The 19,474-nt window shown below is 34.0% G+C and overlaps 1 protein-coding gene across 2 annotated transcripts; it reads right to left on the reverse strand.

The window, feature by feature from the left end:
• Nucleotides 1-1,656: 1,656 nt before the first annotated feature.
• On the reverse strand, nt 1,657-18,633 carry LOC129243501 (histone-lysine N-methyltransferase trr). Of its 2 annotated transcripts, XM_054880558.1 has the most exons (10): nt 18,373-18,633; nt 12,655-15,798; nt 8,778-9,977; nt 5,869-6,248; nt 5,435-5,796; nt 4,222-4,686; nt 3,539-4,128; nt 3,343-3,472; nt 2,372-2,554; nt 1,657-2,313 (listed from the first exon to the last, which is right to left on the reverse strand). In XM_054880558.1, the coding sequence occupies exons 2-10, from the start codon at nt 15,726-15,728 to the stop codon at nt 2,221-2,223; spliced, it is 6,477 nt and encodes a 2,158-aa protein (XP_054736533.1). In that variant the 5' UTR covers nt 15,729-15,798; nt 18,373-18,633; the 3' UTR covers nt 1,657-2,220. The 2 variants fall into 2 exon arrangements, with proteins under 2 accessions (XP_054736533.1, XP_054736532.1); XM_054880557.1 differs by having other exon boundaries at nt 5,435-6,248.
• Between the last annotated feature and the right edge of the window lie 841 nt (nt 18,634-19,474).

The raw sequence follows: 19,474 nt of genomic DNA on the forward strand, positions 1-19,474 counted from the left end.
TTTCACAGTATATGCATATGTATATACATACTATATTCACATTAAAAAATACATATGAAGATATTTTAGTACTCATGTAAAAATGTGAGCATACAAATATAATCATTAGTGTCCGAATGTACAAATTACACACAAATATATGTGCATAACAGCAATTGTACTTATTATTTATGTATACATACATATATGTGCATACATATTTCATTGCGTTATTTCCCAGTCCACCAAATCAGCTTGGAACTCATTTCCACCAGTAACTAGTCAACAATAATTTTCTCATCGTTGAAAACATTGTTAACGGACATTGAAAACATGGAATATAAAAATTTTTATTTGACAACAACTTTATTTGTATTATGGGCATTTACCCAAAGGTTGAGGTTTTCTTGTGGCCAACTGGGATATTTAATTCTGCACATGTTTGTGTGTTTACCTAATATGCATTATGCAAGATGCTAGCTACACTAAAAATAAATGTAGACACAATATGTATGTACATATGGATGTATACCTTAATATGTACTAAAATACATACAAATGTACAATACTTACACATGAACATAGGTATGCCAGTTCGAGATGGTTTTTAGGAACTTAAAAAGTACATTTTCCTACATTGCCTACATATTGCACATCCTCTGCAAAATCGGCACAACTCAAAATCAAAAATATTCAGAAAAAAGCATTTTATGTTATTGCAAATACATATCTACATATAAAAATAATGTTATTAATAAAATGGCATGGCAAGGCAATGCAAAGAATGCGCATTTATATGAGCAAATTTAGCTGTCATTTAAATTTTTTTTTTTTTATTTTTGCAGGATTAAGTAAGTTTTTACGTTATAACATATAATTTAAATATAAACACATAGACCCACCTTCTTTTAACATTGAGTCGATTAACGCACTGAAGAAAACTGGTAGATGTTAAATAAGGGGTTTTCCAATAACAGGTGTTAGGTGTTAAACAGGAGAGATGATTAACGATCTTTTATGGCCGGAATTGGATGGTTTTGATCTGGACAACGTTTATTTTCAACAAGACGGCGCCACGTGCCACACAAGCAACGAAACCATTGATCTTTTACGGGAAAAGTTTCCGGACCGTGGTACCTCTCGAAGAGGCGATCACAATTGGCCACTGAGATTTTGTGATTTAACACTTTGTGACTTTTTTCTTTGGGACCACGTAAAAGAGAACAGCCCAGGGTCGACTCAAGACCTTAAAGATGGAATTCGTGAGGCTATCGAGGACATAGGGCATGAAAAGGATATTGTCCTGTAAGCGTTGCCGTGGTGGTCATTTGCCTGATGTTATTTTCCACTATTAACGGCATACCTTCCTCGTTATAATGAAATAAACATCCGATCATTTATTATTAATAAATAGCATTTTTCTTTGAATATCAAAATATTGGAAAACCCTTTACTTATCCAATTAAAAAATTTGAATGGGAGTAACCCAATGAAATTCATCATACTTTACCTTTATTTAAAGCGATTTTCGTAAAAAACGAAAGCAAGTACAGAAATGTTACATTTTATGGAATGTTTAAGTATTTTAATATTGGTAGTATTTCAAGTGTGTTTAAGCTTATTTGGTTATTATAAATTTTAGTAGCATTTTCGTTAATCAAAAATTAGAGTACTTTTATTGTACATGGGGATCCCAGTTCAGTTATAAAAAATAAATAAAAATATAGTGTATTAGGAGTACTTAGACAAAGTTCGTTAATTTTAAAATTCGGTATTCGGTAAACATTATAAGACAGAACACTCTTTATCATTATTTTTAATTGCTTTGTTAGTTTCATATATGGTAGTGTTATGTCCAAATATACCAAACGGTGAGAAAGATAACGGTAAGCATTATATTTTTGAGTTATGTGAAGAAATGCATTCTAGTAACCGTAAGCTAATATTTTTTACCCATATTACGTGCTAAAAACATGTGGTTAGCTGATAGGTTTGTACTTGTCAAAAGCAAAGGCAATTTTACAATTTAAAACTATTTATTCTTGTTATTCTGCAGGGATATAGAATTCCACGCAACTTTAATTTAATATTATATAACATTACATGATTATACATATATAACGAAGAAGATATTAAATATATTCGCTTAATATTAGTTATCACTAATATTTTTTACTCCTTAATTTATATAATATTGATATGAGTTTTCTTAATATAGTTCACTACAATAAAAATAGCGGCTCAGTTCATCCATTTTCTACAATTTGCGGCACCACACATGCAAGATATCTTATGAGCATCGTCTTCGATATCAAATTTATAATCATACGACAGCTAAAAAAAAAAGTATTAGCCATATGTATTCTTGATCTGTTATCATAAAACTAGTTACCTCTTCTCCTCTGTTAATCCTTCGCTTAGCAAATATGATAATTCGAAGCTCACGATCAACATCAACAGTCTCAGTTACACAATTCGGATTGCAGGCGTGATTGATATAACGAGCTAATCCTCCAGATAACGTAGCATCAACAACTCTATCTTCATCCAAACGAAACATATAAATTCCTCGGTTCTGATAAGCAAACAAATACAGAGTTTCTGGTAAAATTATCGCCCGAAAAATTCAACAATTCCTTAAAATAATATTGCAAAGCAATAACAATAATAATAATGTATCTGCAAATGTTATCCTTTAAAGTATTAGTGGAACCGGAACAAAGAACTTGAAAAGATCATTAACTGATAAATATCACGAAATGCTTTTCATAAAAACAATTTGCATCGGAGGCGGCATAAAGCTATTCTGTGGAACAACCTCAAGCCACACAGCACAAGTTGTAGGAGAAGCTCAGCGTCTAGAAAACTACACAAATGGGCAGATAAATAAGAGCATACCATATTTCAACACAAATCACTTTGAATATCCAATATATATCAACTGTTTGAAAATCAGTTAGGTATTGTGATGAATCATGAACATTTGCGAAACATCTAGCTTTTAGTGGGATTCGTAAAGAATTTATTTATTTTATTTTATTTTTTTCAGTTTTATACCGTGCAGCAGTAGTTTCATTTGAAATGGCTGTAACTATTAGTGAAGTAGTTGTGTTTGTTCTTTAACTTAAGGTAATTTTTTTATTTGACTATTAACTGCTAATTGCTTTTATACAACCTCAACTAGGTATCTCAAGCTCCAGAATGCATATTTGTAGAAAAACCATGAGACAAGTGCCACAAATTGGGGGAGAAGAAGTTCGCTCTAATCCTTTCAAATTTTGTGGATACGCTACACTATTAATTATTTAATCCTTGTATGAATATATAGTATAGTTTTATAAAAAATAAAAATAAGTCAATTACCTTTGCTTCATATTGTTTCTCGCGAATTTCTGACACTTCGGTGCGAATCACTTCACCAATGTACTCTATTATCATGGTGTGTTTTTCTATATCACGAGCAGCGTATAAACCAAGCCCTTGTATTTTCGATCTAGAAATTAATCATATACATTATAATAAAGTAAATAAAGCGGCGAATTAATAAATTTCTGTATACCTTGCCAAATATACATTGTTTCTCCACTCCTGTTTCATTTTTTTATATTGCGAGCTCTTTGAGTGGACAAATTGCTTACTATAGGGGCAGGCTATTTCTCCAGCTATAGTAGATGTTGTAGAATTTGCCATACGTTGGTTTGCGGTTGAGCCAGTTCGTTGCGTATGAGGTTTTCTCCAAGCAACAATTTGCCGCTGTTTTGGCTCGGTTCGTGCAGATCCACTGGGGTTTATTGCAAGCGGTAACTCTAAAAGGGGATTACGACCATATTTAAAGCGATAGTTCGTTAAGGTTTCTATGCCCGGTAAACTCTCTATGATCCGAACTACAGATGGCTCTGTTAATCCAAACAAGTCTTCACCGGAAATAAATTGGGGGAAAAGTTGTACAACTTTATTGTTTTTGCGCATTAATGCAATTGGTGCTAAAATCTGTTTCCATACAGCATTCGGGGAAGAATCGCGCAATTCGATTTCATTTCCGGGTTCTTGAACTTGAATTCGAAATTCGGGGCGACTAGCAACCTCCGCTATGGAGCATATATACCGACAGCGTCGATTCGACCTTTTCATTGACCAATAAAAACGAATCTGAAAAATGTGTATGTTTAAATATAATTCAATTCAATATAGAAACTATTACAATCGAACACATTTTATATGGAATTTGACTAATTTACTTACGACTTTGTATCCTACAGGATATATGTGATCCATATTATGAAAGGCTTCTAATTGATGTGGAAGTAATTGTCCAATATTCAAAAATGTTAAGGTACCGACACGAAGTAAATTTGTCAATTCTGAGTGATGCATAACAGTCGCCACTTGCCGATTTTCATCTCGTTCAACAAAAACTCTTCTCTGAACGATAAGAGATGTCAGCTCGTTCTCCTTTTCTAATCGATTTGCATGCTGCTGGCAATGTATTGTTTTGTTTTTGTAGAAAACACAGTGCTCCCTTATTGCACAGGGCAAGTGGAAAACTTGGGTGCATCGGTTTTTGAAGCATCGCACGGTGGCACCTAGTTGTTGGCAGCCACTACACGACTGATTAAGGCCTACCTGTAAAGCTGCCGGAAAGTTCATAAGCCCTCCACTTATAGTCTCATAAACTTCGCTGGACCATAGCGCACAGTTTAAATGAACCTGGAATAGTCATAGAAAGCTCAGATACTACGTGTTGTTTTCTTAAGTAGTATTTTGTCAATACAGTAGTAAACTACTTTGTCTGAAGCATCATTTACTTGGTTCTAAAATAAAACCAGTAAGGAAGGCTAAATTCGGTCCGGATCGAACTTTATGTACCCGTACACATTTTTGTAAAATTTAATTTGGGCTGACTGTTAATTTTTGGAATCAAACAAATCCATAGACAATGAGAGCTATGGCTTGTAACATCGCAGGGACCGAAATTTAGTCTTAAAATAAAAAAAGTAGGAGGTGGAAGAGGTTATTGACCGATTGCGCCCATTTTCAATACCAAACTACCTTGGACAAAGGGTAATATGTGTCCAAGTTACAGGGAAATACATATATTAATTTTTGTCTGAGTCATCGTGCTACTCTTACCATTCTGGCGATTTTGATATACATGTAGCTCGATTATTTTATAATGTTATTTACAACCGCTATGTGGACGAAAATTGTAAACTCTTCGAAACAAGTACGCGGGTATAAAAATAATAGTACCAATAATTAAATGTATATAAAATGATAATCGACCAACTGACCAACCAACTCTGGCAAATAACGTGCTATAGATCGCACGTATCACTGTGTTTATATTCAAAAATTTTTAGATGCCAAATATTTTTCTAAGCATTTATAAACATGTACATACAATACATATGTGCACACGTATCTACAAAAAAATAAAATGAACACATAAACATACCCATTTATCGATATCGAAATTCAATAGTCGTGAAGGCCCATTGGCTACACCGTCCCCGCGTTGGTAACAAAAAACGCATTGACGCATATCTTCAAAGTTGCTGTTTAAGATGCAGCTAGCAAATCCACTTTTTTCGCAGTTTTCATCCATACGTCGATCATTTATATAGATTTGAGCTTCATTCGCTTCATTTTCAGAAACATGAATAATCTTTTGTAATTCTTTAAAACATTCGGCATTATAGTGTTTATAGCTGCAAGCTTTAGTTTCGGGCTTTTTAATAGTATTACTTTGTTTTCCACCAGTCCTGTTTACATTCGTGTTCTCGTTACTACATTTCTTTTCAACACTCGTTTGTATTTCTTCCATGTTTGATGTCAAATTTGCAAACTGTGTTTTATTAGGACATTGAAATTGTTCATAACAATATTTACCACAGAATTCCAACTTCATTGGCGGCAAATTCGGAGACAAAGTGGAATTGGATATTCCTTTAATATCACAGAAAGGAACTTTAAAAGCTTGATTTCCAACCTCTGAAACGTAGGCACCACAATTGTAACATACTCTCTTTCTACCACAGATGACATCTTGCTGAAAACTTATTTGACTTTTAACTGTTAACTTATTATTGTTCTTGGGTGAAAAGTCTTTACATAAGTTAAATAATGGTGCATCAATAATTTTATACATTGAAGGCGCCGGTATATGCAATAAATTAGCCAAGTCCTTCAGTACACCAAATATATTATTAACAGCAGATAATTGTAACGATAATGTAACAACTCGGTTGTTACTATCATCACATTTCGTCCTAGAAATAAAAAATTTTAATATTTTTGTTACTCTATGAATTTATGTAGCTAAAATTTATATTTGTTAATTTTTCGTTTAATTCAGTTCAATTTACTTCGAGTAAGCTATCAGAATAAATGATCAGAACGATAATATACCAACTATTCGGTTTATTCAATTACTCCTTAAAGTATGAAACATATATTGAATTGCATCGAAAATAGTCGATTCTTAAAAGGCATAGTGGTGTATGGCCCTGAAGCATGGATAATGAAAACGACTCTTGGAGTTCTTGAGAGAAAGGTCCTGGGGAAGATTTTGAACGTTAGCGCTGGCGAAAACCGAAGACAATTGGATGAGGAGCTCTATGAGCTTTACAATAGTCGGTTCTACGTTACCAAAACGACCCGGATTTATATCCGGCCGAGGACTGTCACTCCAGCAGGATTCCCCGTATGTAAGTATGGGGAATGTTTATGCTGCTACAACAACAACACCAACGGCAATTCTGCTGGTTTTCCCCATCGCGTACGAATGGACAGATATGTATCAGCTTTGAAAGTGTGCAATATGTGTTGCGATACATTGGAAAGACCAGGTGGGGGAAAACTTGGCTTCATTGGGCATTTCCAATTTGCGTCAATTAGCAAAACTAGTATCACTCCAGTTTTTTCTCAAATAAAATTTTTTGCATGAACTCAATTGAAATATCTGATTAAAAAATAGTTCGAAACAACGGCACTAAGTGCTATAAACTCTTTTTACTTCTTTGTTCCCTTATTAATATTTATTTTTCTTCTTGATCTACTGTCTTAGCCGCCCAACAGAATCTAAGGTTGCTCTTTTTAAAGTCTTTGACCCATAAAAATATAAGAAGTTTATTATCACATCTTTATTTGCATCATACTTAAAGTTACGAAATAGGTATACTCTGCAGTTGTGCTTTTTTTTAAGCGTTGGGAATGATGCGTGTGGCCGACGTATGTAGGTGGTTCAAAGAAAGTTCTTTTAAGTAGAATCAAAGCCGAAGAACCTATGGTGTTTCAAAAGAAAGGTAATTGAGGAATTGATTTTTAATGAAATTATATTTAAATTATATTTAAATTGGACGAATTTTCGCAAAAATAAGATTCAATATTAATTTTTTCGTATTTTTTGAAATAAACTATATTTTCTCAAAAGCTCACACAAAAGGATGATGCGTTTTGACATTAAAGGAAAGGCGGCCGCCGTAGCCGAATGGTTTGGTGCGTGATTACCATTCGGAATTCACAGAGAGAAGGTTGGTTCGAATCTCGGTGAAACACCAAAATGAAGAAAAACATTTTTCTAATAGCGGTCGTCCCTCGGCAGACAATGGCAAACCTCAGAGTGTATTTTTGCCATGAAAAAGCTCCTCAAAAAATATCTGCCGTTCGGAGTCGGCATAAAACTGTAGGTCCCTCCATTTGTGGAACAACATCAAGACTCACTCCACAAGGGAGGAGCGCGGCCAAACACCCAAAAGGGTGTACGCGCCAATTATATATATATATATATATATATATTTTAATTATCTGCATAATGTAAACGGTAGTTTTTGAGATATTATGCGCGCAAAATTGACCTTCAGTATCTCCTCTATTTTTAATTTCCGCAAACAAGTTTTAGTACCGCTGTAATCTGCATAAACAGTTTTATCGAACCTCACTTTTGATTTTTTTCTAGCGCAATGATGCGGGTTAGAACAGTTTTTATGCGGATATTGAAAAAACGTAAACCTTGCAAAACTCTTTACGTTTAACATATAAACATTCAAACATAAACAACATTCATCTAGAGACGACTCATTTGGGAATCAGTAATTGATAGTTTTGACCCGAAAATATGTCTGCGTTAAAATACGTATGATTATCTTTGATTAGATAGGAAGAGGAGCTCGTCCGCCGTAGCCGAATGTGTTGGTGCCCGACTACCATTCGTTGTTTCTAATAGCGGTCGCCCCTCGGCAGGCAATGGTAAACCTCCGAGTGTATTTCTGCCATGAAAAAGCTCCTCAAAAAAAATTTTTGCCGTTCGGAATCGGCTCGAAACTGTAGGTCCCTCCATTTGTGGAACAACATCAAGACGCATGCCAGAAATAGGAGGAGGAGCTCGGCCAAACACCCAGAAAGGGTGTACGCGCCAATTATATAATATGTATAATATATAGATATCGATGTATTATCTTAGTATTCCTTGTGACTATAATTCAATAATTTAGGTACGAATAGAGGTATCGAAACGAAATATAGTTTCAAATGAACCCCTTAAAGCAAATTATCGTATTCGAATTCAAGAATAATCGATCACGCTTCATAAGAGATACGAATCGTTCGTATTAAATATGAGCTCTAAGCCATTGTGCACTGGCGGTGGTTTCAAGTTCCCGAAAAAAACATGCAAATATATTAACTAGTTAACGCCTTGGCTCCCTGATTTTTTCAGCAGGAGCTTAATTTAAACCCGGTTAATAGTTGTTATTTTTAATAATTATTAAAAAAGTTTCTAAAAATTTAAAATAATTTACCTAGTATCGCTTCCTGGTGTGATAACTTGCTTTACATTTTCAATATCATCAATGTTGTTTAACGACTTTACAAAGCAGCTTTTTTTGGCATTAAATGTTGGTTCGATAAACGGCACACTTGGAGACATTCGGTCAATATAATGATCACTATTTTTATTCATGACTACTAAGCCAGGATAAATGAACTGGTGTAACGACAACCGATTGATTTTGTCTCCCATCGAGGTCGCAATGTCAGCGTTACTGTTAGTAATAATTTCTGAAGATTCAATATTACGCTCTTTTATAATACCCCATATTCGTAAAAACCGATCATAATTATTTCGTATATTTGGCAAAAACTCTTGATCATAAAAATCATTTTGTATCGTAGACAACTGTTTCTCTTTAGTACATTCCGATGAAAAAAATGGTCCTGAATCATATAATGTGACTGCATTGGAACGATGTGCATTGCCATATTCTCCCAAAAGCGGAGGAGTAAGAAAAATATCACCGTTCTCTTTACTATTTACACCACGCGGAAGATTACTACTTAAACCATATGTACTGCAAACAACGAAATTTCGATTTAATAAAGGTTCCAATACTTGCAGCGGTTTCATTTGTTTCAAGTTGACCATTAAATTGTCAATAAAGTTGTCATAATCCTCTTCGATTTTAGATAGCTTTCTTGATTTTTTTTTTGATCCAGGTACACTTGAAGTAGAGTTGACTGTGTTAGCTGTAAGCTCCTTGCCGCTAAGCAATTGCCTTCGGTGCTTTTGATATTCTCTCTTTCGTTTTTTTCTAGACTCAATATCTTTATCTATGATTATCGCCTTCTGAGTGGCAGATGTTGCAGGCACATTACATTCCGCGAGTAAACTACTCTCATTTGCACAAACATTATCCAACTTGATGTTTACCGACGAAGAAACGCACACATTTAGCCCAACGTTATCATATTTTGATGGTACTTTTGATTTCCCAGAAGCGTCCAATAAATTGCTCTTATAAGTTTTTGTCGGCTTATTTACGGTCTTCAAACTTTCGAGGTTCCCACCATTTTCATTAATGGGTGTTACCGCCGAAATAGATGTTCCAAAGCTTGAGACATTTTCGGTGTTAATATCTTCTTTCCTGTCTGAAGAGAAAATGGTTGTAGTCTCTTTACCTAAATTTTGTTCTTTTATGATGTCGCTACGTATTGTTGCGTGCCTGAAAATTCGTCAAAATATTTAAATTAGTAATACAAAAAATTAATATTGAAAAAATTTAATTCTACAAATGAGTGAGTAAGACATGTTTGTGTATAACTTTCAATTTTTCAAATTTTTTTCTAAATAAAAAAAATTGGTGCGTGCACTTCTGTTAGGTGTTTGGCAGAGTGTTTGGAACAACATCAACACACACACCATTTGGAAATACATTGAGCAAATACAAAATGAATGAGAAAAAAAGAAGAACAGGTTGCTTTCGCTTGCCGATATTGAGCCAGCCAAGTTATGGAATGATGCACATATGTATGCACATTAGGGCTTGCCAATGCGCTGCGGTAAGTAGCAGTCACCCCTCGACAGACAATTGCAAACCTCCGAGTGTATTTATGCCTATGAAAAATTTCTCTAAAACTATCTCCATTTCGGCATTTTCCGCATAACAAATGATGTATGCTATATAATAAATATATGTATATAAATAATATTGATGTTGTACGAGTAGGTGTAACAGATACCTGGTTTAGGAATGACTACGACGATTGTCTTTATAATTTATGTAGCCTTTCTGTAGTGAGAAATTATAGAAATCTTGGTAGGCGAGGGGGTGTTATTGCGTTATATTATAAATATTCATTGCACAATAAAATTGTGTATAAGTCCAATCACTTGGATAGTGAAGAATATTTAATGATTGTTTGTCTCATGGTTTGTGTATACAACCCTTGCAAGTACTCTAATCTAAGAAATTCATTTCAATTATATCTAAATATAGTTGAATTTATGAACATATTTTGCTATGCACGAGGGTTGCCTTTTAACAAGAACGCCTTTGCAACACTATATGTGATGAGCTGTAATTCAATAATTTTATCGAAAATTTTGATGTTTTTTAGCATAAACTTACATATATACCTATAACGTTTTCACTTACGAGCTTTATTTGTTCTTTTTTCGGATTATTGCAACGGAAGTGCATCGATCAACTTACTTCGAATTTTGGCCACTGCGAATCGCTGCTGTAACATTTTTCAACGCCTGAAGAAACTGTTGAAACCTTTACACAGCTTGTTTTGGAGGTATCCACTTCTACTTGGCAAAAGTGCTTTAAAAATTGGTTCAAGCGAATGCAGAAGTGTATTGACTTCCAAGGAGAATATTTTGAAAAACAATAAAGCCATTTTCATTATTATTTTACTGTGTTTTCATTATTGGGCTATGTAAAAGGCAACCTTCGTAGTGAGCTAAATGTTGACTTGCTTACGGAAGACGAACGCTCCAGAAGAACTTGAAAAATGTAATATATCAAGTGCCAGGTTAAATGTAATAAACAAACTCCCTTCTCGTATTGGTCCTCATTGTAGGATTTACATAGGATTTACTTTTTCTGAGCTATAATTTAATGTTAAATGTTTTCTTTAGAGATATTAGTAATGTAAATAAATGACAAGCACCTTTGACTCACAAGGAGGTTCTTTGGAAAATCGTAACAAAAATTATTTCTTCTGGAATAATAACTGTTTGGTTGGTTTTCAAAGTTTTTTATAATAAGGCCACCTATGTATATAATTAATTTAATTATATATTTATATATTAGTGTTAAATTTGAATAATGCTACTCGTATATATCTGCACTGTAAAATATCAGACTTTATTCGTGTATTCGAATAAATTAAATGAAATAGTTTATATACAGTTTGGATTTTATACTAGCACAGAATCTGATCGAAAAAAGACCAATTTATGAAAACCAATAAGAGAAAATCGGCCGGTTTGAAAAGCTCTTTTAAAAAAATGTAAAACAACAATGATTTATTTATTTACATTAGTTCAGAACTTTTACCATGTCTGTTAATGTGTGCAAATATAATTTGTGCTTTGTTAACGAATCGTACATATAATCGTAGTCGATCAAGCGCTTCCCTAACATACTTCGATACATTACATATTATTATTTTTATACGTGAACTAGGCATTGTTTTATCGGAAAGGAAAAGTTTAGAAAACTTCGGAAATTTCGAAGAAATTTTGTATTTAAATAACGTTTTTCTTTCTAAATTCAGCTGGCTTCCTTTTTTAACTTATTGAATAAATAAATAATAGTAAATATCCACATTGGATATCAAATTATTGGTATTTTTTATAACTTCAAATCAAAAATATTCCTTGCACAACATTGCCATATAATTATTTGTATTAAGTTATATTTAAAAGGATTACAAATATGTAATAAATGATCTATGGGTATGTAAAGATTTATCTTGATAGGTGTTATACCTTAAAATATTGGTATACGACTGCAACACTATTAAATTATTTTAAAGGTAAATAAAATACTGCAATAAAAGTTATTTTTTGAACAAACATTTTAAAAATGCAATTATTATTTAATTATTTAAAAATCTAAAATGCAATAATGCCAGTTAGATGTTAGAGTGGTGTATAGCTTCCAAAATTATCCCTCCATTTTTATTAATAAATGAATAGCAATTAATTGAAGACTTTGGCCTTTCTTACAATATACTATTCAATGCCCATTGAACTGAATATAAGCAACTTTTCCAGGGTCAAGTTAACACATACCCACGCTAATTAGAAAGACGCCGTGTAAATCTTAGTCACTCAGTTAATGTAATTTATCATGAAAATAGAATATAGCGATAAACTTATTTACTTACACTTGACTAGACTGGGATCTATTTTCCTGTGTATTTCCACGTTCTTTAAAGTCGGTTCCATTGCTACCTATTGGTGAGGTATCATGAGAGTTATTTTGATGGGTTTTATTATTAGTATCGTTTTTATCACAAGTAATAATTAGATTGCTTTTATTCGTAGATTCCTGCTCCGTGGCCTGGCCTGCTAATGATATTTTGGGGTGACGCATATCATCCAATAAGAAAGGACTTATATTTGGATTGGAGACAAATGAGGTTTCTTTTGAAATGACTTGGACAGATTTTATCTTCGCATCATTTTGAGTGCTAACGTTTTCATTGTTTACTTTAATTAGTAACTCTTCTTGAATATCATTCTTTTGTGATTTCGAAATGTCGCTCTGAACCTGTGTCGAAGTATTAGCTGGTACTGGAGGTATAACTGGACGCGCCAATTGTGCTTCCAGGGAACTCACTAAACCCAAACTAGGGGCACGCACATTAATAACTTTACGAGCAGGTAAAACTTGATTACAAATTGAAGCCGTTGCTGAACTCGTTGATGGATGTTGAACGCTTGTTGGCAAAACATTCACATTATGTGAACTGCTGGAGTTCTGAAGAAGTTTCTTAAGCAGAACATTGTTGGACTCCTCCGATTTTGCAACTATTATGGATGACTGATTAATTTCGATATTTCCGTGTTTGTCTATATTTATTAAAGATTTTGCATCTCCTAAGGAGTGGGAATTATCCGTACTATCTTTTTTATCTGTACTTTCAAGAATATCTGTGGTGTTTTCTGGATTATCATGTTTGCTACGTTTCGCAGGTAAAATTTCTGCATTTTGATGATTATCCTGTTCATGTGCTTCAATTGCCTTGCATCGCTTATCTAAGTGGTGTCCTAATGTAGACAATGTGTAGGGTGTGACTTTAACGGTTTTCCGCGATAATAAGCTTTGATCAGATGAATTTATATAATTATGAGGCTGCACTGCAACAGAAATAACTGTCGATTTATTAACCTGGTTGACTTCTTGCGAATGAGATTGGTTTGGTGTAGGGGATGAGTTGTTGTTATTAAATGACTGTGTCACATTCATAGAGTTAACTGCGGTAACGTTAAGCGCACTTGATACAGTTAAATTAATTTTTTTAACTTTTTGATCTATTGAGGTTGTATTTCTAATCGAATTTGCAGACATTATAGTTGCCTTAGCTTGCTGACTAATATTGTTTTTGGATAGAACTAAAGAAATATTTTTTGGAATCGAAATTAGGGACGTAGTGTTTAATTTTCCACATAGATTATTCAAATTTGTCGATTTTGTGCCAGGATAATCTGTCTGAAAATTAGTGTCGGACGCGCTCGTTGATACGGACACACAAGTGGTTGTGGCTGAAGTTGTAATTAATTGTGGCGCAGTTTGCCTAATTATGCTAACTGCTGGATATATGCCCGTGTTTGCTTGTTGCTCTGAATTCTTTGATAGGGGCGTAAGCAAAGGTAAAATATTTACGTTTGGATTCAAAACTTTTTTTATAGTGGCAGTGGTTTTATTCAATGCCATTTCGTCTGTGACAGGAGACATTATCTTCAATGGTTTTTCTATTGAACCTAAATTAAGTGAAATACTTGGATCAAGCATATTGCATTCGCCCGTTTGTTTTTCCACTTTTTCATTTACAAAATCACCACTTTCCATGCTAAAATTCCTCTCCGGTATACTCGATCCATCATCCAAAAATGCATTATTAAAAGTTCCTCCAGAATCTGGTTTAAAGTTTATATTCGACTTTTTTTGGCCAGATTGAGTTAGCGCAATATTCTGTTTAGCTTTAGAAACAGCAATGGTCACAAGACCAGAATTAGGCTGCGAATTTGTAGTTGCAGTGCACTGAACTTGGGGTAGTTTCTTACTAAAAACCTTGGTTTGAACCAATTTTGTTGTTGACACAGGTTTAATTTGAAGCTGTGAAAGCGATACTATTGTTGGATGGCTACCCTTATGACCCCGTTTTGCGTTCAGTATTTTGCTCAAATTGATTTGAGTTTGAGTAGAAAGTGGTTGTGCTGACGTTGCCGTTGTCGTTTGCGACTGTTTTTGTAGCTCGCAGTGTCCCGAATTTGCTGGATGCATTAGTTGTGTTGAATTGAGAGGTTTTAACAATGGCACAGATATTGTGGTATTACCAATTGAAACTTTTGCTGTTGTTTGTGTAACTTCAGACGCAAGTTTCTTTGTTGTCACCATTACTTGTTGATTCTTCAAAGTTGGCGAAATATTCATACGGTTTAATACAGTTGCATTAGAGGGTAATCCGGTGGATATTGTACCAGCAGTTGTTATGCGCGTGTAGGTGACTGTGCCTTGGCGCATTATATTAGCACTGGATGCCACAATTCGAGTAGACGTTCCTGAGTGGCCATTGCTATCAGAATTGTTTGGCAACTGTGGAGTTGACTTCTGTTCCTGTATAGAAGGTAACATAACTAGATCAATTTCGCTCGTGTTACCTTCTTGATTTATAGGCGATAGGCCTGAATTAGCGCTGTCGATTTGCCCTGAGCATTTGGAATTTATCTCTTTACGACTACAACCAGTAACATTTACCACACTACAATTTGTTTCGGAAACTTGCTTCCTTTTATTGTTTCTATCACAATCTTTGTCATCAATATAATCCGTTAAGTTTGAAGCAATAACAACATAGTCCTCCGCGTTAAGAGGGCTCGATGGAGATGAGCTATTCAGAGTCCGGCTCAGATTTCTAATGGTATTAAAAGGTACTTTTCCTCTTTCTGTTGATATTTCACAATCTTGGTTTTGAAAATTTGGAAATGTTTTAGCAATACATTCCCTTTTGAACGTCGTTCTACTAAGCTCGTCCTTGCTGCTGTCGCCACCAGATTTTTTAATTAATGTTCCTTCTGTATTCCAAAGAGTACTATTTGACACTTCTAACTTAATTTTTTTTGTAGAACTGATATTGATTTCAGTAGAGCTATTTCTCTTAACTGTGGCATTATTACCGGAGAAGTTGGACTGTTTTGTATTTTCAGATATTCCAATATTTTTAATCTGATTCATGCTTAATCTTTATTTACGTTCGTTCACACATCGATATGTGAATAATAGTACTGTACACGCAGTCAAAAATCTGTAAAGAAAAATAAAATTATTAATAATCCATTCAAAGGTTGGACGGAAGTGTTTAATATCATATATGGTGGGAGAATGAAATATGGTCATAAACTGTCGTTTCCACGACAGTCGGCCTTAAGTTACCGAAACGACACGGATTTATATCCGGCGAAGGACTGTGACTCCTTTAGAAATCCTTTATGACAGCAACAACAACATGAATAGCCGTTCCATTCACTTGGCAGCCGGTTCAACTGCCATCCCAGTAAACTAAACCTGCTCAGTGTGCTATTCTCCACGCTTTATCTTTTGCCACTGCAGCAACTCTATGAAGCAAAGATTCTCCAAGCACTTCTCCTCAGGGTTAGCATCAATCCGACTGTTAACATCAGGCGCCCGCCATCCTAAAAACTTCAACTAAAACCTTTACTATTCCCCGGAACTCACTAGAGAAGCACCACGTCCCCTATCTTTCATCACACCCACGAACTGCACAGTCGCCCCTCGCTGATTACCTGTGATGGCTACAAGGTGCACAGCAAGCAATCAACGGTGCAAGCCCAGCCTTATATCTTATATAATATATTTAGACACCGACCGCAAGGCAAAACCTTAGAATATCAAGATATAGCTGTCCGGTTATTTATATGTATATTTTCAATATACGCACCTTAAATTTATTCTATGCCTCTTGAAAATTTAAAAACTGTGTTGCCGTACTATATATAGGTATGCATATATGTATATCTGTATTGTTTGGCTGAACTCCCCCTCATAATTGTGGCTTGCTACCTTTTTTTGTGGTACTCCTATGGTACACCTTACATTTATTCTATACCTCTTGAAAATTTAAAAACTGTGATGCCGTACTATATATAGGTATGCATATAGTTATATATGTATATCTGTATTGTTTGGCTGAACTCCCCCTCCTAATTGTGGCTTGCGTATTGCTCCACAAATGGAGGGGGACCTACAATTTTGAGCCGACTCCGAGGATAGTTTTTTATGACGAGCTTTTTCAAAGCTGTTTTCTTATTTTTCTTATTAACTTACATTCCTTTATCCATCCTTTTAACTTTTTGTTTCTCACTCGTACATTTAAAATATAAATATATAGCCAACGGGTTTTGTGTCGGATATTATTAGTAAACTAACATAAGCGGGTTAATTTTAAGCTTCCCTTTTGCCAAACGGAAACTTTTAATCAAGATCTGTACTATAAATGCTTAAAAATGTATAATCAACTGTCGGCAGATATAAGAAATTGTAACAGCATAGAGCAACATAGAGATTGAAAATTGTAATTTACTCAATGTTTTTTTAAGTTTCAAGAGGATGTTAATATATAAATAATTAAATATCCTATAGGAGTAGCTTAAGCTGTTCTTAACACATTTTTATCATAATATTTTTTTGAGTTCTCTAAATACCGGCTCTTAGGTATCCCAACATTGAATTAATAAAATTTGCAGTGTTCATGTGTCATTCCTCTATATCATCCTTTATCAAGACTCCAAGCTAAATCTGGCCACACACTGGCGAAGCCAGAAATTGTAAATTTGGACTCTCCTTATCAATTCACTTTTCTCCAATCGATTGTGGTTTAATTGACTTATTGCCATTGAGAGTAGGTCGAACGGCTAAATCACCAACATCTTAATTTTTACATCATAATACTGTACCCTACCCATTTACATTTTAAACGCAATGATACTATCTGCCAAGATTTTCATGTCCGTAACTGAATGTAATGCAAAATACTCCAGAAGAAAACCTAAACCTCGATAGCTCCGGTGGTCGATTTGGAAGGACTTCTAAAGAGTCTTTTGGTAGCAAAATTGTTTTTGGGTTTCTGCAAAGTACTAAACATACTGGTAGAATTGATCCATTACCGCAGGTTATTTACAGATTTCAGCGTGCAAAGAGAAGTCTTCAATTTCTTGTATATGTAGTAGTTCTTCACAACATTTTAGGAGGTACTTACTTTGTGGTTGCACCACCACGCTGATATTGGACTTTTGGGTTTTTATATGGCAAATATAGTCTACGGATTAATCTGTTTGGGAAGTCATAATTTAATCCTGCCGTTGACTTAATACTCATACAGTTGGATAGATTAGCCATTACCAATCGGCCGCAGCAACGGCCTCAATCAGCCTCGAAAATATCGCAAAATAGGGAGGTAAAATTCTTGCATATAATCTTAACTGACTTACAATCCGAAATTGAAGATCCATCCCGAATACATTTGGGTTACTGTCGCACCACTCCATTATTAAATGAAGAACAAAAAAAATTATACAAAGCCTGTATGCCAACTGTTAACACGCGACACTATTTACTAATACTATATATTAATACTAAGAATCCGTTTTCGCTATTGATATCGCAGGACTTATTATTAATTAGTCTCTGTGCATAATTAATATGACATTATCTGGGGATTTTGGGTTATACGACACAAATAGCAACTGCAGAACGATAGAATTATTCTCACGTCCATATCACAGGGGTAGTAGAACTAATTTCGATATTAGAATGTCAATCTCAAAACACTTATTAATTGTTTAACAAAACTATAACCCACCTTGTGGTTTCTTGAACTATATTTTATAAAACATTAATCAAATTTAATATATAAAAATTGTGTCAAAAACATTTAATATGTTTGTACAATCATCAGCACTTAATATATAGGTGAATCTTGCACACACAATTTAAACGGCGAATATATTCTGCTTTGTCTAGCATACACTTTAATAGTTTGCTATAGTTATGTGAAAATCTTTAAATTGTTATATTGCAATAATTTTCACATCAACTTTTTCTGTAATGTTGCATTTACATTGAAAAATACTCAAGTGTATCTAAACCGAGATACACTTTGAAAAAAAAAGAACAGAACAGGGTGCTACTTACTGACAGTTAAAAAATTGGAGGCGAAAAATATAGTCGTATATTTACATGTATAGTTTGCTCTAAAAAAGTTTGTTTCCAACAAGAGAATTTTTTATCACATCTTTGTAATATATATTTTGTTAAAAGAATACATACACTAATCACCTCATGACTGTATTCTGCATATAAAACCTAAGACACAATTGATTCAACTTGGTGTAAAATTAAATATTGCATTTATGGAAATAGAATGACCTCCCAAGTTATAATTTGTATGAATTCCTAATAACATTTTTATTAATTTCGTATTCATTTTTTTTTTTTAAATAATTGAAGGTAATCAATTTAACTTACGAGATTTATTGAAGCAGGGTTGCTTCTGATAAAAACCCGGAGATCTTATTTGTTGTAACAGCATAAGACATTACCCATACATTTCTGAAATTGCTGATGGAGTGACCGTCCTCGACTATAGATAAGTCCCGTCCTTGACGAGTCCATACGTTAATGTAGATTTTTCAACTGACAGGACTTAAAAGTGGCCTGGATATGAACTTATTATTTAATTACCCAGAATATCAGTAGGTGTTTTATCCACCTTTAAGTACGGTTCATATTAATAATATTCAAGAAATTATTAAAATTGATAAATGATGACAAAATAAAGAAAATTGCATTTTAGGCACTTTTTATACTTCGAAATAGCGGAAAATTTCAACTATAAAACATAACTTTGTCAGTAGAACCTTGCTACCTTTTTTTGTGGTACTAGTTATAGGTAATATTGTTTC

Source organism: Anastrepha obliqua, chromosome 4 (genome assembly GCF_027943255.1).
Source record: "Anastrepha obliqua isolate idAnaObli1 chromosome 4, idAnaObli1_1.0, whole genome shotgun sequence".
NCBI lineage: Eukaryota > Metazoa > Arthropoda > Insecta > Diptera > Tephritidae > Anastrepha > Anastrepha obliqua.